The sequence below is a fragment of the Chlorocebus sabaeus genome, chromosome 15 (genome assembly GCF_047675955.1).
Source record: "Chlorocebus sabaeus isolate Y175 chromosome 15, mChlSab1.0.hap1, whole genome shotgun sequence".
Lineage (NCBI taxonomy): Eukaryota > Metazoa > Chordata > Mammalia > Primates > Cercopithecidae > Chlorocebus > Chlorocebus sabaeus.
In genome coordinates, this window is record NC_132918.1 from 91,253,247 (window position 1) to 91,280,985 (window position 27,739).

The following is a 27,739-nucleotide window of genomic DNA, read 5'->3' on the forward strand; positions in this document are numbered from 1 at the left end:
GCAAAGAAAGGTTGTACAAAGGATTATAAGAACTCTTTTGGAGATGACGAAATTGTCCTGTATCTTGATTGTGGCGACAGTTTCACAAGCGTGTGCAATTGTTAAAACTCATGAACTTATACTTTGAATGGATGCAGTTTATTGCACATACATTATACCTCAAAAAAGTTCACCAAAAATAATCACAGAGTGGAGAGGGGAGTGGGTAGAGATAAACATAAAACTAGAATGACAAAATGTTAATTTTTGAGGTTGGATGACAGATTCATGGGGATTCATGATGCTAATTATTATTATGTCTAAAATTATCCATAATAAAATTAATGGTATCATTGGGTAGAAGTTTAAAATGCTGGTAGAATTTCTTTTTCATTATGAAAAAACTTAAACCTTTAAAAAATACTTGACAATGTCATTAATACCCATCTATCATGTACTTGGATTAATCAATTCCTTTTTTCTATTTTTATGGGTACTAACAGGTGTTTTATTTATAGGTACATGTGATGATTTGACACAGGCATACAATGTGTAATAATCACATCAGAGGACGCGGGGTCTCTATCACCTCAAGTATTTATCATTGATTTGTACTGGAAACATTCCAATTCCACTCTTATTTTTAAATACACAATAAATTATTGATTATAGTCATCGTATTTGCTATCAAACACTAGATCTTATTCATTCTGACTATATTTTTGTACTAACCATCCCCAAATTTTCCCCTGCTCCCCATTACCCTCCCAGACTCTGCTAACCATCATTCTACTAGCTCCAAGACTTCAATTGTTTTGTCAGCTCCCACACGAATGAGAACATGTGACATCTTTCTGTGCCTGGCTTATTTCACTTAACAGAATCTCTTCCAGTTCCATCTATGCTGTAGTAAATGACAGGATTTCATTGTTTTTTAATGGCTGAGTAACATTCTATTACGTATATGGCCCACATTCTCTTCATCCATTGATCTGTTCACGGACAGGCTGATACAGAATCTTGGCTATTGTGAATCTTGGCTATTGTGAATAGTGCTACAATGAACACGGGAGTGCAGGTATCTCTTCGACATACTGACCTCCTTTCTTTTGGATCTATACCTAGCAGTATAGGGATTGCTAGATCATATGGTAGTAGTTCTATTTTAGCTTTTTGTGGAGCCTCTGTACTGTTCTCCGTAGTGGCTGCACTAGTTTACATTCTTCCCAACAACAGAGTACAGGGTTCCCCTTTCTCTGCATCCTCACCAGCATTCGTTTATCGCCTGTCTTCTGATAAAAGCCTTTTTTTTTTTTTTTTTTTAAGACGAAGTCTCACTCTGTCATCCAGGCTGGAGTGCAATGGCACGATCTTGGCTCACTGCAACCTCTGCCTCCTGGGTTCAAGAGATTCTCCAGTCTCAGCCTCCAGAGTAGCTGGGATAACAGGCACATGCCACCACACCCAGCTAATTTTTGTATTTTTAGTAGAAATGGGGTTTCACCACATTGGCCAGGATGCTCTCAATCTCTTGACCTCGTGATCTGCCTGCTTTGGCCTCCCAGAGTGCTGGGATTGCAGGCGTGAGCCATCGCACCCAGCCAGTTTTAATAGTTTTCCAGTAGAGTTTAGGTTATTTTCTTCCTTTTTTTTTGAGACAGAGTCTCGCTCTGTCACCAGGGTGGAGTGCAGTGGCGCGATCTCAGCTCACTGCAACCTCTGCCTCCCAGGTTCAAGTGATTCTCCTGCCTCAGCCCTGCAAGTAGCTGGGACTACCAGTGTGCGCCACCATGCCCAGCTAATTTTTGTATTTTTAGTAGAGACGGGGTTTCCCCATGTTGACCAGGATAGTCTCGATCTCCTGACCTTGCAATCCGCCCACCTTGGCCTCCCAAAGTGCTGGGATTACAAGAGTAAGCCACCATGCCTGGCATCTCTTTTTTTTTTTTTTAGAGACAAGGTCTCACTCTGTCAGCCAACCTGGAGTAGAATGGTGCAATCACAGCTCACTGCATCCTCAACCTCACAAGTGCCTCAGTCTCTTGGTGGCTGGCACTACAGGCACATGGTACCACGTTCAGCTAATTTTTTCATTTTTTGTGTACAGAAAGGCTCTCACTGTGCTGCTCAGGCTGGCCTCAAACAATCCTCCTGCCTTGGCTTCCCAAATCACTAGGATTATGGGTGTGAGTTATACTTATGGGTATAAACTAATCCAAGTGCTTTGCGTCTAGGTTTTTCTAAGTGTAAGACTATAATGTCTGCAAACAAGGATAATTTGAGTTCTTCCATTCCAGTTTAGATGCCCTTTCTTTCTCTTGTCTAATTGCCCTAGCTAGGACTTCCAGTATTGAGTAACAGTGGTGAAAGTGGGCATCCTTGTCTTGTTCCAGATGTCTGAGGTAAGGCTATCAGGTTTTCCCCGTTCACTATGTATGATACTACCTGTGGGTTTGTCATACATGCTTTTATTGTGTTGAAATATGTTCCTTCTCTACAGTTTTTTTGTTGTTGAGGTTTTTATCATGTGTTAAATTGTGAATGTTTTTTCAGCATCAATGGAAATGATCATATGATTTCGTCCTTCATTCTGCTAATATGAGCATCACGCTGATTTATGTATGTTGAACCATCCTTGCATCTCTGGGATGGATCCCACTTGATCATGATGATCTTTTTAATATGTTGTTGAATTTGATTTGCCAGTATTTGGTTGAGAATGTTTACATCTATGTTCATCAAAGATACTGGCCTATAGTTTTCCTTTTTCAATGTGTACTTGTCTGGTTTTGGTATCAGGGTAATACTGGTCTCATAGAATGAGTCTGAATGTATTCCCTCCTCCTTGATTTTCTGGAATAGTTTGAGCAGGATTGGTATAAGTTCTTTTTTAACATTAAAAATATTATTATTATTTAGAGAGTTACAGACAGGGTCTCACTATCTTGCCCAGGCTGTTCTCAAACTGTCTTTTCACCTTGGCCTCCCAAAGTGCTAGGATTAAAGGTGTGAGCCACCATGCAAAGCCTATGAGTTCCTTCAATGTTTGGAAGAATTCAGAAGTAAAGCCACTGGGTCCTGGGCTGGCTTTGAAGGGAAACTTTTTATTATGGCTTTGATCTTATAACTTTTTACTGGTCTATTCAGGATTTGGATTTCTTCATGATTCGATCTTGGTAAGTTGTATGTGTCTACGAATTTATCCATTTCTTTTCTTGTAGGTTTTCCAATATATTGGTATATCATTGTTTATAGTAGTCTCTAATGGTGCTTTGAATTTCTGTGACATCAGCTGTAATATCTCCTTTTTCTCTCTGATTTTATTTCGGTCTCTTTTTTTCTTAGTCTGGCTAAAGGTTTGTCAATTTTACCATTTCAAAAAACCAACCGTTGTTTAATTTATCTTTTGTATTGGTTTATTTTAATTTCAATTATTTCTAGGCCTATCTTTATTATTCCTTTTCTTCTAATTTTGGGTTTGGTTTGCTCTTGCTTTTCTAGTTAAGATGCATCATTAGGTTGTTTATTGAAGTTTTTCTACTTTTTTGAATGTAGGCACTTATTGCTATAAACTTTTCTCTTAGTAGTGCTTTTGCTGTATCCCATAGGCTTTCATATGTTATATCTCCATTTTCATTTGTTTGAATAAAGTTTTCAATTTTCTTCTTTTTTTGAGGAGTTTCCTTTTGTTGCCCAGGCTGGAGTGCAATGGCAATCTTGCCTCACTGCAACCTCCGCCTCCCAGGTTCAAGTGATTCTCCTACCTCAGCCTCCCAAGTAGCTGGGATTACAGACATGTGCCACCATGCCTGGCTAATTCTGTATTTTTACTAGAGATGGGTTTTCACCATGTTGGCCAGGCTGGGTCTTGAACTCCTGCCCTCAGGTGATCTGCCCACCTTGGTCTCCCAAAGTGCTGGGATTACAGGCATGAGCCACTGCCCCTGGCTAGTCCAGTGTTTCTTTGTTGATTTTTTTTGTTTTGAGATGGAGTCTCACTCTGTTGCCCAGGCTGGAGTGCAGTGGCGCAATCTTGGCTCACCAAAACCTCCACTGCTAGGGTTAAGCGATTCTTCTGCCTCAGCCTCCCAAATAGCTAGGACTACAGGTGCCTGCCACCACGCCTGGCTAATTTTTGTATTTTTAGTGGAGACAGCGCTTCACCAAGTTGGCCAGGCCAGTCTTGAACTCCTGACCTCAAGTAATCCACCCACCTCAGTCTCCCAGACTGGTAGGATTACAGGCATAAGCCACTGCACCTGGTCCTTTGTTGATTTTGAGTCCAATGTTGAAAGTTGGGTATTGAGGTCTCTAGCTCTTATTGCATTGGAGTCTGTCTTTCTTTGGCTCTTTTCTTGTCTTTTTTTTTCTTTGTTGTTGTTGTTTGTTTTCTTGCCTTCTTTGTGATGGTATCTCTCTTTAGCTTGGATAATATTTGCTTTATATATCTAGGTGCCCCAGTGTCAGGTATGTGTGGAGATACACATACACAATTTTTTTTTTTTTTTTTTTTGAGAAGGAGTCTCACTCTGTCGCCCAGGCTGGAGTGCAGTGGAGCAATCTCAGCTCACTGCAAGCTCTGCCTCCCAGGTTCACGCCATGCTCCTGCCTCAGCCTCCCAAGTAGCTGGGACAACAGGTGCCCACCACCACGCCCAGCTAATTTTTTGTATTTTAAGTAGAGACGGGGTTTCACCATGTTAACCAGGATGGTCTTGATCTCTTGACCTCATGATGCACCTGCCTCAGCCTCCCAAAGTGCTGGGATTACAGGCATCAGCCACCGTGCCCGGCCACTGTTTCTATTTATCTTTTTATACTACCTCTTAACAAATTGTAGTTATAATTTTTGATAGGCTTTGTAGTCTTCCTACTCAAAATATGGCTTACATATGGCAATTAATGTGTCAAGCCATTCTGCTCTGGTGCACTTACTGATACCAGTGAGTTCTGTACCTCTGGATGATTTCTTATTGCTCATTAATGTCCTTTCCTTTCAGATTAAAGAACTCCCCTTACTATCTCTTACAGGTCAGGTCTGATATTGACAAAATCCCTCAGAGCTTTTGTTTGTCTGGGAAAGTGTTTCTCCTTCATGTCTGAAGTATATCTTTGCTGAGTATGATATTCTAGGATAAACGTTTTTTTCCTTCAGAACTTGACATGCCACTCTCTCCTGGCCTGTAAGGTTTCCACTGAAAAGTCTGCTGCCAGATGTATTGGAGCTCCTTTACATGTTATTTGTTCTTTTCTCTCACTGCTTTTAGGATTTTTTCTTTTTTTTTTTTTTTTTTTTTTTTGAGGCGGAGTTTCACTCTGTCGCCCAGGCTGGAGTGCAGTGGCCGGATCTCAGCTCACTGCAAGCTCCGCCTCCCAGGTTCACGCCATTCTCCTGCCTCAGCCTCCCGAGTAGCTGGGACTACAGGCGCCCGCCACCTCGCCCGGCTAGATTTTTGTATTTTTTAGTAGAGACGGGGTTTCACCGGGTTAGCCAGGATGGTCTTGATCTCCTGACCTCGTGATCCGCCCGTCTCGGCCTCCCAAAGTGCTGGGATTACAGGCTTGAGCCACCGCGCCCGGCCAGGATTTTTTCTTTATCCTCAACCTTTGGGAGTTTGATTATCAAATGCCTTGAGGTACTCTTATTTGTGTTAAATCTTCTGGGTGTTCTAGGACCTTCTTGTATCTGAATATTGGTAACTTTCTCTGGCTTTGGAAAGCTCTGTTACTATTTGATGAAGTTTCTACCCTCTCTCTCTCTCTACCTCCTCTTTGAGACCAGTAACTCTCAGATCTGCCCTGTGATTTCTAGATCTTGTAGGTTTGCTTCATTCTTTTGTCTCCTCTGTGTATTTTCATATAGTCTGTCCTTAAGCTTACTAATTCTTTCTTCTACTTGATCAATTCTGCTGTTGAGAGATTCTGATGTATTTTTTAGTTTGTCAACTGAATTTTTCAGCTCCAGAATTTGTTTTTTTGTGTTTTGTTGGGGTTTTTTTGTTTGTTTTGAGACAGAGTTCGCTCTGTTGCCCAGGCTGGAGTGCAATGGCATGATCTTGGTTCACTGCAATTTCTGTCTCCCAGGTTCAAGCGATTCTTGTGCTTCAGCCTCCCGAATAGCTGGGATTACAGGCCTGCGTCACCACGCCCGGCTAATTTTTGTATTTTTAGTAGAGATGGAGTTTTGCCATGTTGGCAAGGTTTGTCTCAAACTCCTGCCTCAAGTGATCCGCCCGCCTTGGCCTCCCAAAATGCTGGGATTATAGGTGTCAGCCACTGTGCCCAGCCTCTGCTTTTAATTTTTTTAAAAAAATATGTCAATCTCAGTCAGGTGCGGTAGCTCACACCTGTAACCCTGGAACTCTGGGAAGCTGAGGTGGGCAGATCACAAGGTCAGGAGTTTGAGACCAGCCCAACCATTATGGTGAAACCCTGTCTCTACTAAAAATACAAAATTAGCCGGGCGTACTGGCACATGCCTCTAATCCCAGTTACTCAGGAGCCTGAGGCAGAATAATTACTTGAACCTGGGAGACAGAGGTTGCAGTGAGTCAAGATCGCACCACTGCACTCCAGCCTGGGCAACAAGAGGGAAACTCTCTCTCAAAAAAAAAAAAAAAAAAAAAAAAAACCAGTCAATCTCTTTGTTAAATTTCTCTCACAGGATTCTAAATTCCTTCTCTGTGTTATTTTGAAATTCTCTGGGCTTCCTCAAAACAGCTATTTTCAATTGAGAGGTCACATATCTCTGTCACTCTGAGACTGGCCATTGGTGCCTTTAGTTTGTTTGGTGAGGTTATGTTTTCCTGGAAGTTCCTTTTTTTTTTTTTTTTTTTTTTTTGAGACAAAGTTTCACTCTTGCCACCCAGGCTCTAGTGCAATGGTGTGATCTCGGCTCACTGCAACCTCCACCTCTCAACTTTAAGTGATTCTCCTGCCTTAGCCTCCTGAGTAGCTGGGATTACAGGTGCCCGCCACCACGCCCAGCTATTTTTTTTATATTTTTAGTAGAGATGGAGTTTTACCATGTTGGCCAGGCTGGTCTCGAACTCCTGACCTCAGGTGATCCACCCGCCTCAGCCTCCCAAAGTGCTGGGATTACAGGCGTGACCCACCATGCCCAGCCTTCCTGGATGTTCTTGATGCCTGCAGGTCTTCATTGACGTCTGGGCATTCAAGAGTTAGGTATTTATTCTAATCTTCACAGTTTGGACTTGTTTTTATCTGTTCTTCTTGAGAAGACTTTCCAGGTATTCAAAGGAAATTGAGTGTTGTAATCTAAGTCTTTGGTCACTGCAGCCATATCTGCACTATGGGGAGCCCCAAGCCCAGTAAGAATGTGACTCTTGCAGGCTCCTAGAGGTCTCACCTTGGTGTGCTTGTGTAAGATGGAGTAATACCAGCTACTTGGGAGGCTGAGGCAGGAGAATAGCTTGAACCCGGGAGGTAGAGGTTGCAGTGAGCTGTGATCACATCACTGCACTCCAGCCTGGGCAACAGAGTGAGGCTCCATCTCAAAAAAAAATAAATAAGTTACTTTGGGCAGGATGGGCATTTTCGCGATACTGATTCTTCCAATCCACAAGGATGGAATATTTTTCCATTTGTTTGTGTCCTCTCTTATTTCCTTGAGCAGTGGTTTGTAGTTCTCCTTGAAGATGTCCTTCACATCCCTTGTAAACTGTATTCCTAGGTATTTTATTATCTTTGTAACAATTGTGAATAGGGGTTCATTCATGATTTGGCTCTCTGCTTGTCCATTGTTGGTGTATAGGAATGCTTGTGATATTTGCACACTGACTTTGTATCCTGAGACTCTGCTAAAGTTTCTTATCAACTTAAGGGGTTTTGGGGTTCAGATGATGGGATTTTCTAAATATAGAATCATGCCATCTGCAAGACAGACAATTTGACTTCCTCTCTTTCTATCTGAATACCCTTTATTTGTTTCTCTTGCCTGATTGCCCTGGCCAGAACTTCCAATACTACGTTGAATAGAAGTGGTGGGAGAGGGCATCCTTGTCTCGTGCCAGCTTTCAAAGGGAATGTTTCCAGCTTTTGCCCATTGATATTGGCTATGGGTTTGTCATAAATAGCTCTTATTATTTTGATATATGTTCAATCAATAACTAGTTTATTGAGTTTTTAAATGAATGGATGCTGAATTTTACCGAAGGTCTTTTCTGCATCTATTGAGATAATCATGTGGTTTTTGTCATTGGTTGTTTATATGATGGATTATGTTAACTGATTTGCGTGTGTTGAATCAGCCCGGCATCCTAGGGATGAAGCTGACCTGATCATGGTGGATAAGCTTTCTGATGTGCTGCTGGATTTGGTTTGTCAGTATTTTATTGAGAATTTTCACACCAATGTTCATCAGGGATATTGGCCTGAAGTTTTCTTCTTTTGTTGTGTCTCTGCCAGGTTTTGGTATCAGGATGATGCTGGCCTCATAAAATGAGTTAGGAGGGAATTCCTCCTTTTCAATTGTTTGGAATAGTTTTAGAAGGAATGGTATCAGCTCCTCTTTGTACCTCTGTTAGAATTTGGCTGTGAATCTGTCTGGTCCAGGGCTTTTTGTGGTTGGTAGGCTATTAATTACTGCCTCAATTTCAGAAATTGTTATTGGTCTATTCAGATACTCGACTTCTTCCTGGTTTAGTCTTGGGAGGGTGTATGTGTCCAGGAATTTATCCATTTCTTCTAGCTATTCTAGTTTATTTGCGTAGAGGTGTTTATAGTATTCTCTGATGGTAGTTTGTATATTTCGGTGGGGTCAGTGGTGATATCCCCTTTATCATTTTTTATTGTGTCTATTTGATTCTTCTCTCTTTTCTTCTTTAGTTTAGCTAGAGGTCTATTTTGTTAATTTTTTCAAAAAATCCAGCTCCTGGATTCATTGATTTTTTGAAGGTTTTTTTTTCTGTGTTTCTATCTCCAGTTCTGCTCTGATCTTAGTTATTTCTTGTCTTCTGCTAGCTTTTGGATTTGTTTGCTCTTGTTTCTCTATTTCCTTGCTGCTGTTGTTACTGTTTTTGTTTGTTTGTTTTGAGACGGAGTTTCAACTCTTGTTGCCTAGGCTGGAGTGCAATGGCGCGATCTCAGCTCACTGTAACCTCCACCTCCCAGGTTCAAGTGATCCTCCTGCCTCAGCCCAAGTAGCTGGGATTACAGGCATGCGCCACCACACCCAACTAATTTTGTATTTTTAGTAGAGATGGGGTTTCCATATTGGTCAGGCTCATCTCAAACTCCCAACCTCAGGTGATCTGCCTGCCTCGGCCTCCCAAAGTGCTGGGATTACAGGCGTGAGCCAGCACTCCCAGCTGCTTCTCTAGTTCTTTTAATTGTGATTTTAGGATGTTGATTTGAGACCTTTCCAGCTTTTCGATGTGGGCATTTAAGTGCTATAAACTTCCCTCTTAACACTGCTTTAGCTGTGTCCCAGAGATTCTGATACATTGTCTCTCTCTTCTCATTGGTTTCAAAGAATTTCTTGATTTCTGCCTTAATTTCTTTCTTTACCCAGGAGTTATTCAGGAACAGGTTAATTTTCATGTAGTTGCCTTTTTTGTTTTTTTAAATTGAGACAAGGTCTCAGTCTGTCACCCAGGCAGGAGTGCAGTGGTGTGATCAGAGCTCACTGCAGCCTTGACCTCCCAGGCTCAAGCGATCTTCCCACCTCAGCCATCTGGATAACTGGGACCACAGGCTGCCACCATGGCCAGCTAAGTTTTTAAAATTTTTTATAGAAATGGGGTCTCGCTTGGTTGCCTAGGCTGGTTTCAAACTCTTGGGCTCAAGCAATCCTCCCATCTACAATAATTTTAGGCCTCCCAAAGTGTTGGGATTGCAGATGTGAGACACAGCACCCAGTCTCATTAAATGTCACTTCATTTTCAACCTTTCTTTTTCATATTATTTTATGTTTATTTCTTATATTCAGCATATGGCTGGGTTTTTTTACTTAACCCAATCTGAGAGGATCTAGAGCAAGCCTGTCCAATCCACAGCCCACAGGCAGCCCAGGACAGCTTTGAATGCAGCCGAACACAAATTCATAGACTTTCTTAAAATATTATGAGATCTTTTCTGGAATTTTTTTTAAAGCTCATCAGCTATTGTTAGCGTCCATGTATTTTATGTGTGCCCCAAGACAACTCTTCTTCCAGTGAGGTTCAGGGAAGCCAATTGGACACCCCTGATCTAGAGGAAGGAATAATGTAGTTTATTATTTAATGAAATAACTCACATATCTGACTTTATTCTTTCACTCTCATGTTTATCATTCAGAAACTTTCCCATGAATGTATACTTTTCGCCCACACTGCTTGTAATTTTTCCCTTACCCCAAATGGAATATAAGCATCGTTCACTATCTTTTCTTCTTTTCTTTTTTTTTTTTTTCCTTTCCTTGAGACGGAGTCTCGCTGTCGCCCAGGCTGGAGTGCAGTGGCACGATCTTGGCTCACTGCAAGCTCTGCCTCCCAGGTTCAGCCTCCCGAGTAGCTGGGACTACAGGCGCCCGCCACCATGACCGGCTAGTTTTTTTTTTTTTTGTATTTTTAGTAGAAATGGGGTTTCACCGTGTAAGCCAGGATGGTCTCGATCTCCTGACCTCGTGATCTGCCTGCCTTTGCCTCCCAAAGTGCTGGGATTACAGGCGTGAGCCACTGCGCCCGGCCCATCGTTCATTATCTGCATAGCTTTTCCTGCTTAAGTAGCATCCAATTATATGGCTGTACATTTTTAATTTGAACAACTCTCCACTAGTTGTCCCACATTTTTCTAATGTAAATACAACCACAGGCCATCCAGTCATACAAGTCACATCCTTGGAAGTCATCTTTCACACTTCTTGTCCTTCATCTCCACAACCAACTCATCACCAAGTCCTGTTAATTTTACTTCCTACATCACACTCATCTTCCATCTCCCCTGCTATTATTCTAGTTCAAAGTACCATGAATCTGAAATGGTCTCCTGTTCTACCCACACCAACTTTGCTCCCACACCCATCAGTCTTCTTCAGTACTGTTAGAACAAAGACTACAAAGTGGATAATGTCACCTAAAACCCTTCAATGGTTTCCTGTTACATTCAGGATACAACCCAAAACACAAACCTCAAGGCCCTGACCTGCAGATCAGGTGCACTGCATGCCACTCTCCTCTTCACTCTCTGCATTTCAGCTACACTAGTCTTTTCCCATTCTTCTGCCAGATACTTACTCCTTCTGTCTATGTTTCACATACCCTTATTCTCCATTTACCTTGTTAACTTGATTCATCTTTGATATTTCTGCTTAAATATTACTTCCTATGAGAAACATTCCCTTACCCTCAGGCTAGGTTAACCAAATCCCCATTCCAATACACTCCCGTAGTATCCAGTACTTTTCTTTTGTACCCACTAAACAAATAATTATACCACCAAAAATATAAATACAAACTGTGACAGGTGCTATCTCCACCACTAGACTGCAGACTTCATGAAAGCAAAAACTATCTCTAATTATGTTTTACTTACCACTTTCTCGATTTACTATGTCTGGCACTATGATACTGTAAAATAATAAATTCGGTCTTTGACCTCATTTCCTGGCATACAACTCCTAAAGTCCTTGGAATTTCCAAAGTTATGCCTTTTTTTAATTTTTTTTGAAGACAGTCTTGCTCTGTCACCCAGGCTGGAGTGCTGTGGCACAATCTCGGCTCACGGCAACCTCCGCCTCCTGGGTTCAAGTGATTCTCCTGTCTCAGCCTCCCAAGTAGCTGGGATTACAGGCACGTGCCACCATACCCAGCTAATTTTTGTATTTTCAGTAGAGACAGGGTTCCACCATGTTGGCCAGGCTGGTCTTGCACTCCTGACCTCAAATGATCTGCCTGCCTCAGCCTTCCAAAGTGCTGGGATTAAGGGGACATGAGCCCAGGCCCAAAGTGATGTCTTTTTGTATGTTAATGATTGACTGATGGCTGGCAGCTACTAGGTAGCTTTAGGATAAGAGCAAGGCAGAATTAGAGGATTCTGACTTTCAGTCCCACCCAATCCCCCAACCACCAGGGAGAGAAGAGGAGCTAAAGGTTAACCAATGGCCACTGGTTTAGGCATTCACCTATGCAATGAAGCCTCCATAAAAACTGAAAAAGACTGCACTGGGAGAGCTTCTGGATACTAAATATGTGGAAGTTCCTGGAGGGTGGTGTGCCTGTGGAGGTCCTAGAGAATCCCTGTGCCCACTCCCCTACATCTCTTCCCATGCATCTCTTCATCCGAATCCTTTGTAATATCCTTTATAATAAACTGCTAAATGTAGGTAAGAACATCCGGGAATTCTGTGAACTGTTCCAGCAAATTAATCAAACTCAAGGAGGGCAGCATGGGAACCCTCACTGAAGTCTGTTGGTCAGAAGTTTCAGAAACCTGGACTTGCAATTGGTGTCTGAAGTGGGCGAGGGGCACTCGTGAGGCATGAGCCCTCAGCCTGTGGGATGTGGCGCTGTCACCAGGTAGATAGGGTTGGGATTGAATTAGAGGCATCCAGCCAGTGTTCACTGCTTGCTTTGGTCATAGAAGTCTTCTGTGTTGACTACTGCTGTGGTGTGACAGCAGAGGAAAAAACAGGTTTTCCACATAGGCACATAACAAGTACTCAATGAATAACTGTTTAATGCCGGGCACGGGGGCTCACACCTGTAATCCCAACGCTTTGGGAGGCTGAGGCAGGCAGATCACCTGAGGTCAGGAGTTCGAGACCAGCCTGGCCAACATAGTGAAACCCCGTCTCTATTAAAAATACAAGAATTAGCCAGGTGTAGTGGCAGGGGACTGTAATCCCAGCTACACAGGAGGCTGAAGCAGGAGGATCGCTTGAACCTGGGAGGCGGAGGTTGCAGTGAGTGGAGACAGTGCCATTGCACTCCAGCCTGGGCAACAGAGCAAGATTCCATCTCAAAAAATAAATAAATAAATAAATATAAATAAATGTGGAATGAATGAATGCTGCTAAGGACAATCCTAGCTATCATTCACACACACACTCATACACACTCCCACCTGCTGCTTAAACTCTCTAATGTCTTCATTTTTATTTTTTATTTAGTTTTCTTCTGACATGCAGTCTCGCTCTGTCACCCAGACTGGAGTGTAATAGTGCAATCTCGGCTCACTGCAACCTCCACCTCCAATGTTCAAGCGATTCTCCCACCTCAGCCTCCCAAGTAGCTAGCTGGGGTTACGGCGCCCACCACCACAACCCGGATAACTTTTGTATTTTCAGTAAAGACAGAGTTTTGCCACATTGGCCAGACTGGTCTCGAACTCCTGACCTCCGGTGATCTGCCACCTCAGCCTCCCAAAGGGCTGGGATTACAGGCGTGAGCTACCATGCCCAGCCTAAACTCTCTAATGTCTTCAAATTGCCCTCATGATCCAAACTCTTTACCAGAGCCTATATGGCCCCGCATGACTTGATCCCTGACTCCTTCCCTGATCTCGTGTGTGTGATACTCCAACATATCAAACTCACTTCTGCTTCAGGGCCTTTAACATTCACTCTTCCATCCACTGCGAATGCTCCTCTGATCTTCACAGTTTTCAGTGAAATGTGATCTCTTCAGAGGCCTTTGCTGATGAGCCTGTCTAAAAGAACTAGCCCATCTTCCTCCTCTCTCCTACGACCCTATCCCAGTTAACTTGTATTCTCATACTGTGTTCTGATGTTTTCATAGCAAATAACACTTATCACCTCTGATTAGAGTACATCATACATAGTAAATTAGGTACATGGTTTTTATAAATTATTTCAAGTACATGTATGTACATGATTTTATGAATAGATTGTGATACAAAAGTTATTTCTCCTGATGGATCAGTTAACATTTTAAGAGACAGGATCTGGCTATGTTGCCCAAGCTGGCCTCAAATGCTTGGGCTCAAGTGATCCTCTGGTCTCAGCATCCCAAGTAGCTGGGACTACAGGCGCGAGGTACCATGCCCAGCACTGGTAAAACATTGTTGAAAGCTTCTGCTGTCTGCTGACAAGACTACCAGATAATACCAAATGATGGCAGCTCTTTCTTTATCATCCCACTGTTCTACCACTATAATTGGGACCAGGAGGCAATTAAGGTCTTTCAAACAATACGATTTAAAAGAAACAGCTTTAAAATTTGTCACATTAAAAAGTCTGTTTCTACTTAATATCATATTGGCATTAAAGTTCTTATCCTTCCACACAAAGTAGCTTATCATCTGCTTTTCAAATGTGGAATAAAAAACAAACAAAGAGGATACCTTTTTAGTCCATCTTTTTACTCCATTATATCCTTTGGTTACCAGCTGTCTATGAAAAAAGCTGTTGAAGAAGTGAACCTAGAACAGACAACAAATACAAGCAACCAGATTATATTAGGCTTTGCCCAGATTTAACTTCAAAAGAAAGAGGAAATTTTTAAATGTTTGAATATAAAGCAGACAAAAAGAAAGGAAAAATTTATTCTTAAAAACAATGATTGAGGAGGCAAGTGGATCATCTAAAGTCAGGAGTTTGAGACCAGCCTGGCCAACATGGTGAGACACCGTCTCTACTAAAAATACAAAGATTAGCCGGGCGTGGTGGCAGGCATCTGTAATCCCAGCTACTCAGGAGGCTGAAGTAGGAGAATCTCTTGAACCTGGGAGGCATAGGTTGCAGTGAGCTGAGATCAGGTCACTGCACTCCAGCCTGGGCACTAGAGCAAAACTCCATCTCAAAAAATAATAATAATGATAATAATGATCAAAATATAGAAAATATATTACATGGTTAACAGAAAATGCTGTTCCAAATTTTTATTGGAATGACCTTACAGCTGTGGTCTATAGTCAGATTTGGAATGCAGCAGTAAATAGATTACCTGAATCCAATCAAGTAGAGAAGCAACCTGACAAATCTCTTCAAATCAGGTGAAAAAATTGAAAGAGGCTATGAAAAACTGAGGTAACAATTACCTTGAACTCAAGGGAGACAGATTACATAACTAACTCCATGTGAAGGATGTGGATTTAGAGACTCCTGTTGTTACAGTAACTATAAAAAGGCCTTCGCATGATTATTTCTAGTACCACAGAATTACCCTGGCTGTATAGAATATCAGGTCCTGCATCCTTGGCTTTGAATTTCTGACTTACAAGTAAGTGGTACATCAGCTCATCTGAGATGGTAAACATATTGTGGCCTTAAAGTGCTCACTCAGTAACATGAGGTGATAAAACTGTTCCCTTAGTGCTGTGGTTCTCCAAGTGTGGTCACCAGACCAGTACTGTCAGTATCATCTAGGAACTTGTTAGAAATCCAAATTATCAGGCCTCATCCCAGACCTATTAAAGCAGAAACTCCGAAGGTAGGGCCCAGTAATCTGGTTTTTGTAAGCCTTTCAGATGGTTCTGATGCACATTCTTTTGATAACCATGCAGCTTAACATACAGATTAAAAGAGCTGCCAGACATAGTGCTCACACCTCTAATCCCAGCCCTTTTGAGAGTCAGAGGTGAGAGGATTACTTTAGCTAAGCCCAGAGTTCAAGCTAGCCTGGGCAACACAGCAAGACTCCCGGCCCTACCAAAAATAAAAATAAACTAGCTGGGTATAGTGGTACATGCCTCTCTAGACCCAGCTACTTGGGAGGCTGAGGCGAGACAATTGCTTGAGCCCAGGAGTTCAAAGCTACAGTGAGCTATGATTGGGCCACTGCACTCCAGTCTGGAGTGTCTTTTTAGTGTCTCTAAAAAAAAAAAAGGGTATTTTTTATAATTTTAATAAAAATAAAAAAGAGCTTATAGTAGCTGTCTCTAGAGCAGTGACTCTTAAAGTTGGTGTCCATCAGAATCATCTGGAGAGCTTGTCAAAACACAGATTGGTGGTCCCCACCTCCAGTTTCTGATTCAGTAGATTTGGGTTGGAGTCTGAGAATGTGCATTTCTAGTTAAGTTCTCAGGGGATACTGATGCTGCTAGTATGGGGACCATGCTTTGAGAACCGCTGCCTTAGTTAAGTGTCCTTTTGATTCCATGAATGTTTAGAATTAAATGTATACTGGTGGTAAATGAAACCCTTGAAATTAATACTTTTATGTTAAAGATAATCTGTATGTGTTTAAACATTCTGATGATTAAGAGAATTTGACAATAGAGAATCTAGCAGATTGGCCTCATGATTCCAATTTATAAATGTATAACAGATTTATAATTTAAGTGGAAAGTCATAAAACATTTTCTATATTCATAAACAGTATCAGAATCTTTTTGGTATTTATCTATTACTTTATTAGATTGATCAGTTTTATAAAGTACTTGGAAATTTTTGCACCCATCAGGTATCAGATGTGTACTCAGAAAAATACATTAAGTAAAAAAATAGTTTTGATATGTAACAAAACTCTTAAGAGAATTTAGAGTTTATGAGGGTTCAATCTGTATTTGAACTGAGTATCAAAGATTTATCCAAGAAAAAGTGAAAGATGAATTTTTTTTTACATTTTTAAAGAGAGCAAGATTTTAAGTTAAATGTAAAAAGCTGGCTGGGCATGGTGGCTCACATCTTTAATCCCAGCACTTTGGGAGGGGGAAGGAGACGGATCACCAGAGGTCAGGAGTTCGAGACCAGCCTGGCCAACACGGTAAAACCCCATCTCTCCTAAAAATACAAAAATTAGCCAGGCATGGTGGCACACACCTGTAATCCCAGCTACTCGGGAGGCTGAGGCAGAAGAATTGCTTGAACCCAGGAGGTGGAGGTTGCAGTGAGCCGAGATCACACCACTGCACTCCAGCCTGGGCAACAAGAGCGAAACTCCATCTCAAAATGAAAAACAAAAGAAGTGATTTGATAGAACTTACAGTCAAGCCCAGTGCATGATCGAGACAAAATTGAACTCTCCTTTTTAAAAATTTAAGGAATGTCAGATAATTTAAACACACATACACACAAAACTACTCCTTTTAATACACAAAGACACTCTCTCCTGCAGAAGAGGAAGTTTTCACTTACTTTGTCTGGGACCGCATCCATTATCAGCTCACCGTACATATTAATGACCTATAAAAAGTCAACATAAAACCAGCTTACTATCTCTGCCAATAAGTTGGCGAAAGAAAAACAAAATAAATAAATAAAACCAGGTTACTAACCCTATACAATTCAGAACATCCCAATCAGAATGAAGAATATATTATTACTGACAGCCGTAATCAAACCGTTTGGATCCTGGGGCAAGTAACCAGTAAAGAATCCTTGATTCCAAAAGACAACTGAGAAGCCAAACCAGAGATTATATTTTATTGACTAACATCCTCTGCAACTTCTCCACATTGACAAACTACAATATACTGACCTGGTCATTCAGCCAGTTCTGACCATCCAGAGTCGCCAGGTCGTCCATATCCAGCATGTGTTTATTATAGAAGATACGGAAGTTACATTTTTGATGTCTGGCCCGATAGTTTGTTATTTCTCTATTGATAAATGGTTTTCTGAAAGAGAAAGATTTTGAAAGAAAACATAAAAAAAATGAGTACTTCTCAATTTACTGCTAAGCATCTTTTTTTCCTGTAAATCAAGAGAAAAGTCATATATGCCAACAATTTTATTTTCAAGGGCTTAACTGTAGCATTGTTTATATACCTATTAGAAAAGTCTTCATTAAACACATCTTTTAATCTTCCAAGGACTTCTTTTTCACTGAGTGGAACCAAACTGCCATACTTCTTCATAACCTCATCTAGGAATCCTTAAATAAAGGAAGAAAGAAAAGTTAAAATGGAAAAACAAGCCATTTTCAGGAGAGTCATTCTCCAAACACAACCTATACATAGCACTTAACACATACAGTAGTTAACCTATATTACTATATAATATTGATAATATAAAGAAATATTTTTAAAGTTATGTCTTTTGTAAAAAATAAAATATATTAGGCTCTAACCAATGCAATCTAGAGAGACATACTGTGAGGCATCATTTCACATTAGATTTTTAAGTTACTGATGCATTGTTAGAGAAGGAATGGATAGCTAGAAGGAACTATTAACAGCTTCCCGTAGCTTAACCTTCTCTTAAAGCATGATATCTAAAGGGCTTAATCACACAGTCAAATGTGTGTATCCCTTTGGTAACTGAAAGAATTATTGTTTTAGAATCACAATTAGAATTAACTAATGAGATCACTGTGACTCTATTATTTGGTAAAGGTGTGTACTTTAGTATCAGCAAGGGACAATATCATACAACTTGATAAATTATCATACTCATTACACCAAATAACTCTGTGGGGTGAGTTCAACTGGATAACAGCTAGTGAGGCACTTTTTTTTTTTTTGAGACGGAGTCTCGCTCTGCCGCCCAGGCTGGAGTGCAGTGGTGTGATCTCAGCTCACTGCAAGCTCCGCCTCCTGGTTCACGCCATTCTCCTGCCTCAGCCTCCCGAATAGTTGGGACTACAGGCGCCTGGCACCACGCCCAGCTAATTTTTTTGTATTTTTAGTAGAGACGGGGATTCACCGTGTTAGCCAGGATGGTCTTGATCTCCTGACCTCATGATCCGCCCACCTCGGCCTCCCAAAGGGCTGAGGCTACAGGCGCCCACCACCACACCCAGCTAATTTTTTGTATTTTTAGTAGAGACAGGGTTTCACCGTTAGCCAGGGTGGTCTTGATCTCCTGACCATGTGATCCGCCCGCCTCAGCCTCCCAAAGTGTTGGGATTACAGTCGTGAACCACTGCACCCGGTTAGTGAGGCACATTTTAAGACGGTAAATAGAATTTTTTGGAGATAGGGTCTCTTTCTATCATCCAGGCTGGCGCATAGTAACACAATAATAGCTCACTACAGCCTCAAACTCCTGAGCTCAAGCCATCCTCCTGCTTGGATAGTTAGCTGGGACTATAGGCACGCGAAACCACATCCAGCTAATTTTTTAAGTTTTTTTTTTTTTCTTTTTTTTTAGATGGGGTCTTGCTGTGTTGCTCAGGCTAGTCTTGAACTTTTGGCCACAAGCGATCCTCTCACTCCAGCCTCCCAAGATGAGAAATAAAATTTAAAGGTGGCTTTTGGCCACACCATAGGACAGTCTTCAGGTAAATGTAAGTAACATGTATATGTGCTTATATATATCACTGAATGATCCACTGAACCTAAAAAAGCCCCAAGAAATAAACCCAGGACATTCTTTTTTTTTTTTTTTTTAAAGACAAAGTCTTGCTCTTTTCACCCAGGCTGGAGTGCAATGGTGCAATTTTGGCTCACTGCAACTTCCCCTCCTGGGTTCAAGTGATTCTCCTACCTTAGCCTCCCAAGTAGCTGGGATTACAGGCGCCCACCACCACACCCAGCTAATTTTTGTATTCTTTTTAGTAGACACAGAGTTTCACCATGTTGGCCAGGCTGGTCTCGAACTCCTGACCTCAGGTGATCCACCTGCCTTGACCTCCCAAAGTGCTGGGACTACAGGCGTGAGCCACTGTGCCTGGCCACCCACGACATTATTTCTAAGTAAACACAAAAAGGCTGAGGCAAGGCTTAGATGCTCACAAAAGTACAGACATGACTTAGGCTGTTCACCAATGCTGAATGGGCAGAGCAACAACCTAGCTAACCATCAGTCTGACCGTTAAGTCCACTGAGTTAAGACAGGAAAAATGAGGATTGTTAGCCACATATCTTAACCAGCTCCCTTTGTAACTCCAAGAATGGCCTCTGCCATGTATTGATACGAACAGGATAGAAAAGATCCTAAGAGAGTCTTGGGAATAAAGTGTTTCATCTTTTATGAGGGGACAGACAGGCAGAGAAGTGAAAAATTTTTTTTTTCCTCCTGTTAATCTCCCACCAGAGTACCTCTCAGTTTTAAAGGCTTAACATAGGAGCAAAGGTCAGGGTACAGTAAACAGAAAAGAGGTCCTTTCTCCTGTCCATTCTGCTCTAGGCTTTGGGCAAATACGGTAGACAGGAAGATAGTCCCATGCTCCAACTTCATCAGAGTAGGGGATAAAGATTTGGGGCTTCTAAACTAGGAACAGACCATATACTTGCCTCTAGTGTTTACTATTTCACATCTTACAGTTATCTCATCATAACCTTGTGTCTACATGGGGGAATGGGCCCAACGGAAGATAAGGAATCCCACCATTTGAGAAACTGCATTGAGAATTATTTTTCGTAGAAAAACAATACCCCTAACAACAACAATAAAAATTAAACTTTAGGCCCCACAACCTTGATTGAGGCTCCTCAAATAAGAAGGCAGTGTCCCCCACAATGGGATATGGACCTGAATTTCAAACTAGTATCATGGTGCTCTTGCTAACAATGTTATTTCTGGTGGTAGAGTATGATGGAGATTCTAAATTGTTACACATTTTCCTCTTATCTGTATCTTTATTTTCATTTTCAGATGATAAACATGGATTTCTTATTCAGTAGAAATGCCCTTCAAGGTACGATCTTCAAGGAGAACCCTAGATGACAGTGTCTCACTTATACACACTATTATCTCACTGGGACCAGAAGTAAAACAACGGTTAAAAAATACTTATCATAAGAAAAGCACTAGCATATCTCATTTAGTCCTTATAGCCCCCCTGTGTATTAAGATAGTAAGTATCCCTACTTTACAAATAGAGACACTGGGCCAGGGGCTCACGCCTGTAATCCCAGAACTTTGGAAGGCGGGTGGATCACCTGAGGTCAAGACTTCAAGACCAGCCTGGCCAACATGGTGAAACTCTGTGTATGCTAAAAATACAAAAATTAGCTGGGCATGGTAGCATGCCTGTAATCCCAGCTACTTGGGAGACTGAGGCAGGAAAATTGCTTGAACCTGGGAGGCAGAGGCTGCAGTGAGCTGAGATTATGCCACTGCACTCCGGTGGGAGACTGAAGCAGGAAAATTGCTTGAACCTGGGAGGCAGAGGCTGCAGTGAGCTGAGATTATGCCACTGCACTCTGGTCTGGACAACAGAGTGAGACTTTGTCTCAATCAACCAACTAACCAACCAACCAGGCAATCAAATGGAGACATCAGAAGCTTTGAGAGGTTAAGTTACCTCCCCAAGGGCACTTAACTAGCATCTGGTAGAACTAAGATCCTGATTGTAGGTCCTGTGACTACAAAAACTGGGCTGTTAACGCTATGCCACTTGCAAAGCAAGAAATATGTTATCTTTTCTCTACAAAAACAACTTGGTTCTTCACCTTTCCTTTTTAATATCTGGGGCCAAGAACTACCCAGAAACAGATTTTATAAAATGACAGTTAAATCCACCATTCTTTACCCACTTGCTTTCACTAATCAACTAAAAAAGGAAAAATGTGCTTGGTATACACAATTTATTTTACTCCCAAAGTACTAAAATTTCAAAGTGACCCAAGAAACAAAGGATAAAATGTTAGGAAAAAACAACAAACAACAACTGGAGTTCAAATTATAGCACACTCTGCAAGTACAAAAGGTAGTAATATAAAAAACAAAACCTGAGGTGTTATTTTAGAATCTAAAGTATCCGGCCAGGCATGGTGGCTCACACCTGTAATCCCAGCACCTTGGGAGGCTGAGGCAGAAGGATTGCTTGAGCCTAGGAGTTAAAGACCAGTCTAGGCAACAAAGTGAGACCACTTCTCTACAAAAAATACAAAAACTGGCCAAGCGTGTTGGCACATGGCTGTAGTCCCAGCTACTGGGGAGGGTGAGGTGGGAGGATGGGTTGAGCCTGGGAGGCAAAGACTGCAGTGAGCCAAGATCCCACTATGGCATGCCAGCTTGGGCAACAGAGCCAGACCCTGTCTCAAAAATAATTAATTAATTAAAAAAATAAAAAAGAAAGAATTTTCTTAAAAAAAAAAGTTAAAAGTAAGGCCAGGCGTAGCGGCTCACACCTGTAATCCCAGCACTTTAGGAGGCCGAGGCAGGTGGATCACAAGGTCAGGAGATGAGACCACCCTGGCTAACATGGTAGAACCCCGTCTCTACTAAAAAATACAAAAAATTAGCCAGGGGTGGTGGCGGGCGCCTAGAGTCCCAGCTACTCAGGAGGCAGGAGAATGGCGTAAATCCAGGAGGAGGAGCTTGCAGTGAGACAAGATTGCGCCACTGCACTCCAGCCTGGGTGACAGAGTAAGACTCTGTCTCAAAAAAAAAAAAAAAAAGAAGTTAAAAGTACCCATCATGTTAAACTAACGGCACTGGACAGTGTTCCTTTGATACAACTGACCTGGGTCACATTCCACCCTGAATGTGGAATGACGTTCACTGTATTGTGCACGTAAGAAATGCAACCACATGGTTCTCCAACAAAATACAATACATACCTCAGAAAGGGCCCATCAATAATAAGGAAGGTATAAAGCATCTAAGAACAAACATAAGGAATGTGCAAAACCTAAGGGAACAGCTGCAAAATACTACTAAGGGACAGGAAATCTTTTGCAATAAAAGCAGTTTTCCCTAAATTAATCTATACATACAATGCAACATCAAGTAAAAACCACACTTTTTAAAAAGATTAGAAAACAAATCCAAAATTTACCTTGGGACAAAAATGTGAGAAATTCTTAGAAATTTCTGTAAAGAATTAAAGGAGAGAGGTGAATAAGGAGTGCCAGCTCCTGTCAAATGATAAAACTAACTACGCTAATTAAGGCGAATACAGCCAGCATGGAACAGAGATCAAATCCAAAGACACCCAATGGTAGGTTGCATTTCTGAACCACAGGGAAAAGAATAAATTACTCAATAAACAGTATTAGAACTACCAACTAATTTCATTGGTTCCCAGACCCATGGAAATAAATTAAAAAAAAAAAATTAACTGGCAACTAAATATTTTATTAACAGCTGGAATTCATTTTGGTGTAAAGAATGAGGTAAAGATCTACCTTAACTTTTTTCCAAAGCACTAAATTAAAAATAACACATTAGGCCAGGCACGGTGGCTCACATTTGTAATCCCAGCACTTTGGGAGGCTAAGGCAGGCAGATCACCTGAGTTCAGGAGTTTAAGACAAGCCTGACCAACATGGAGAAACCCTGTCTCTACTAAAAATACAAAATTAGCTGGGAATGGTGGCAGGCGCCTGTAATCCCAGCTACTTGGGAGGCTGAGGCAGGAGAATCACTTGAACCCAGGAGGCGGAGGTTGCAGTGAGCCGAGATCACATCACTGCACTTCAGCCTGGGCAACAAGATCAAAACCCCATCTCAAAAAAAAAAAAAAAAAAACAACATATTAATAGTCTAGAAAAAAAGAGTTGGACATTTTTATAAACATTTACTTTTTATGTGGAAACAAGCTTTTAAGTAGTTGTTTTTTTTCTAATACACGACCATAATTATTTTTAAATAAATGGCAGTGAGCCCATAATTGCTTTTGGACTTTCAAGCCTTTGAACATGTATTTCTTAAACACACTAAACTTTTTTTTTTTTTTTTTTTTTGAGACGGAGCTTTGTCACGCAGGCTGGAGTGCAGTGGTGCGATCTCGACTCACCGCAACCTCTGCCTCACAAGAACAAGCAATTCTCCTGTCTCAGCCTCCCGAGTAGCTGGGAGTACAGGCACATGCTACCACACCTGGCTAATTTTTGTATTTTTAGTAGAGACAGGGTTTCACCATATTGGTCAGATTAGTCTCGAACTCCTGACCTCAGGTGATCCATGCGCCTCAGCCTCCCAAAGTGCTGGGATTACAGGCATGAGCCACCATGCCCAGCCTAAACTTACTCTTCTTGAAGCTACTTTTTTCCATCCACTATATCATGGACAGTTCTCTTTTCCCTGAAAAAATGCACACTGTATTTTAACCAATTCCCTACTGATGGCCATTTATTTTTACCTCTAAATAACGTAACAATTAAAACTCTTGATCTATCCTAGTTCTACTGTTTCCCTTGGACACACCTGCTACAAGTCAAATTTCTGGGTAAAAGGGCATGTGCATATCTAAATTTTTAAATTGTCATCTGACTTTTGCTCTAGACACACACATGCACACAAGATTTAAATGTTTGCAGAGTCAATTTGGTATATTTTCATTGCTTCTGAGCATCCTATCATGGACAAAAAATGTCTTATCAATATAAGATTATAAAAATGGTCTCCTGCTCAAACAACTGAATAGCAAGAACATAACCCAATTTAAAAAGCAGGCAAAGGACCTGAATGTGGAGAAAAGGGAAGCCTGTACACTACTGGTGGGAATGTGAATTTGCATAGCCATGAAGGAAAACAGTATACAGGTTCCTCAAAAAATTAAAAATAGAACTACCATATGATCCAGTGATTCCACTTCTGAGTATATTTCAAAGACAATGAAATCAATGTGTTGAAGAGGTACTTGCACCCCATACTCACTGCAGCACTATCCACAATAACCAAGACATGGCATCAACCTCAATGCCCATAAGTGGATGAATGGAGAAAGAAAATGTAGTATATATACACAATGGAATACAATTCAGCCTTAAAAAATCCTGTCATTTGCAACATGGATGAATCTGGAGCACAATACGTGAAATATGCCAGACACAAATATACTGCGTGATCTCACTGACATGTGGAATCTAAAGTCAAACTCATAGACGTAGAGAACAAACAGTGGTTACCAGGCCATGGGGCGGGGAATTGGAAGATGCTGGTCAAGGGTTATGAAGCTTCAGTGAGACAAGAGGAAGCACTCCGAGAGATCTATTATACAGTCTGGTGACTCTAGTTAATAATAATGTACTGTGTCTTAAAAACAGATGAGAAAAGATTTTAAATGTTCTTACAACAAAATGTGTGAGTGATGGATATGTTGATTATCTTGATTTATTTCACAAAGTAAACATACATCAAAACATCACATTGCACCCCTTAAATAGATATAATTTTGTCAATTAAAAATATTTAGGTCAGGCACAGTGGCTCATGCCTGTAATCCAGCACTTTGGGAGGCTAAGCTGGGTGGATCCCTTGAGGTCAGGAGTTCAAGACCAGCCTGGCCAATATGGTGAAACCCCATCTCTACTAAAAATACAAAAAATTAGCTGAGCGTGGTGGCGCACCTCTGTGGTCCCGGCTGCTCCGGAGGCTGAGGCATGAGAATCGCTTGAACCTGGGAGGCGGAGTTTGCAGTAAGCTGAGATCACACCCCTGCACTCTAGCCTGGGAGACAGAGTGAGACACTGTCACAAACAAAGAAACCAAAAACTTAAAAAGAATGATTTCCTGCATTTTTTCTTCTTTTTTTAAGGACAAGGTCTGCCGGGAGCAGTGGCTCACACCCGTAATCCCAGCACTTTGGGAGGCCAAGGCAGGTGGATCACGAGGTCAAGAGATCGAAACCATCCTGGCTAACCAGTGAAACCCCGTCTCTACTAAAAATATATAAAATTACCCAGGCGTAGTGGCACACGCCTGTAGTCCCAGCTACTTGGGAGGCTGAGGCAGGAGAATCACTTGAACCCAGGAGGCAGAGGTTGCAGTGAGCCAAGATTGCACCACTGCACTCCAGCCTGGGAGAGACAGCGAGACTCCGTCTCAAAAAAAAAAAAACAGAGAGACAAGGTCTTGCTGTCACCCAGGCTGGAGTGCAGTCGAGCTACCACAGCTCACTTCAACCTCAAACTCCTGGCTTCCAGCAGTCCTCCCACCTCATCCTTCTGAGTAGCTGGGACTACAGATGTGCACCACGACACGCAGATAATTTTATTTTTTGTAGCAATAGAGTCTTGCTAGGTCTATATATATCCCTCTAAGTATTTATATTGCTATGTTGCCCAGGTTGGTCTCAAACTCCTGCCCTCAAGCGATCCTTCTGCCTCAGCCCCCCAAAGTGCTGGGATTACAGATGTGAGTTACCACGGCCAGCCTATGTTTGTTTCTTTTTAACAGCTTGAGATGTGATTCACATACCACAAATTTGCCCCATTACGGAATACAATTCACTGGTTTTTAATATATTCAGATTGTGTAACTATCACTACTACCTAATTCCAGAACACCTCCATTACCCCACAAAGAAACTCTATACCCATTAGCAGTCACCTCTCATTCCCCTTCTTCCCAGCTCCTGGCAACCATTAATCTACTTTACATCTCTACGTATTTGCCTATTCTGGACATTTCAAATGAATGAAATCATATGTTATAAGGCCTTTTGTGTCTGGCTTTTCACTTAGCATGTTTCCAAGGTGCATCCACATTTAAGGATATATCGGTACTTATTCCTTTTATAGAATAATATTCCATTGTATAGATATACCAAATTTTATTTGTCCATTCGCCAGTTGTTGGTATTTAGGTTGTTTTCACTTTTTGGCTATTATGAATAATGCTGTTATACGTATTTGTGTACACATTTCTCTGTATTTGGTTTTAATCAGCCAAACTCTTAATCCATCTGGAATGTTTTGTGGCACAGAAATCTATCCCTTTTCCCTCCAGAAGAAGGAACCATCCATTTCTCTTGGATATGCTATAATTTTACTACACAAAATTTAGTAATTTTGTGAATTTGTGTATGTGTTTGTGTTTTAATCCTCATTGGCATTTAGAAAGCCTTTCAACTTTAGACTCAGACCTTTCTTTTCAGTTCTAGAAAACATCCCTAAGTTCTTCAGTTTCCCTTCCATTACCTTCCATTACCTTCTGGCATACTCATGACATAGAGGTTAGAACTTTAAAGTGAAGCAAGAACTTGAAGAACTTGCAAAGTAATCTCAGTACAGAGTTCTAGACTTTCATACACTCCCTCCAATCTTTTACAGTTGTCTTCATAAGCATAACTCAGTATTAATTTTTCTGGCAGCAAACCCGCTACTGTGATTACAAAGCATTCAACTTGGTTTTCAAGGGAGGAGCTTTCTTCTTACACTCATATTTCATCAGTTTATGTAACACTGAATAAAATTATGAAACTGCAACAAGTAAATTTACCCGAAGTATAATTGACTCTTAAACATGCAGATCAACTGAAAGGAGCATAGTGTGCAGTCATATCAGAGACAAGCCAGCATTCAGCACACCACAGAACTCAATAGTGGCTAATGTTGTAGAAGTCAGTTAAAGGAGTATCACTGCCCCATTAATCACTACTGAGGTTTGGTTCTGTTATTTGTTGAATTTGTCTATTTCACTGTGTTGGCTTTTCTCAGATGATGGTGATAGACTGTGAGTTCATCTCTACTTAGGTAACTTGCTGAGTATTGAGGGCAAAGGGCTATCATGGGCAGTAGCTGCTGCTCTGCCTTGAACTATTTTCAGTGGGAATAAGGACACTAAGAACCCCAGCAGCTGTTCTGAAAATGGATGTTCCTCACTCTTGCCAAGTGTTACAAGGTGTACATGTGTGGGTGAGTATCCAGTCTCCTGTTCTTAGAATTGTGGCTTGATAACAAGTTTATTCTTTGCTGATACATGGCACAGGCAGGGAGGGATTCCCCAACTACTCAGTCTTTACCATGGGTGTCCCCTTTCCTCTCCACTTCCACCATCTCCAGAAATATGAGCACTCAGTATCACACCACTTCCCTGTACTAATCTTCCTCCTGCCCACCTGGACCTTCCCTCTACTATTTGCCCAGTGGAAGCTGATTCTCAGTTTCTGATCCACCAGAACTCTCTCCTCCTCGTGTGTTAGTAGGAAGACACGTGTTTTTAATATATTTTTCATAATTTCTATGGATTTGGTAGGAGGAAGAAGAGATTCCATGAGCTTACTTTATTCTCTTAAACCTGGAAC

At 41.4% G+C, this 27,739-nt stretch overlaps 1 protein-coding gene across 4 annotated transcripts in view; it reads right to left on the bottom strand.

Annotated features, from left to right (window-relative positions):
* Window positions 1-27,739, bottom strand: part of SENP5 (SUMO specific peptidase 5) — a 68,267-nt gene that overhangs the window by 17,167 nt on the left and 23,361 nt on the right. For 3 of the 4 annotated variants that reach the window (XM_073023776.1, XM_008009645.3, XM_008009641.3), the window contains exons 3-6: window positions 17,647-17,752; window positions 17,357-17,495; window positions 17,014-17,061; window positions 14,280-14,357 (exon numbers count right to left, since the gene is read on the bottom strand). In XM_073023776.1, coding sequence (XP_072879877.1) covers window positions 14,280-14,357; window positions 17,014-17,061; window positions 17,357-17,495; window positions 17,647-17,752 — 371 coding nt within the window. Of the gene's footprint in view, window positions 1-1,256; window positions 10,188-14,279; window positions 14,358-17,013; window positions 17,062-17,356; window positions 17,496-17,646; window positions 17,753-27,739 lie in introns of those variants that run through there. The other variant, XM_038003114.2, reaches the window with a different exon arrangement.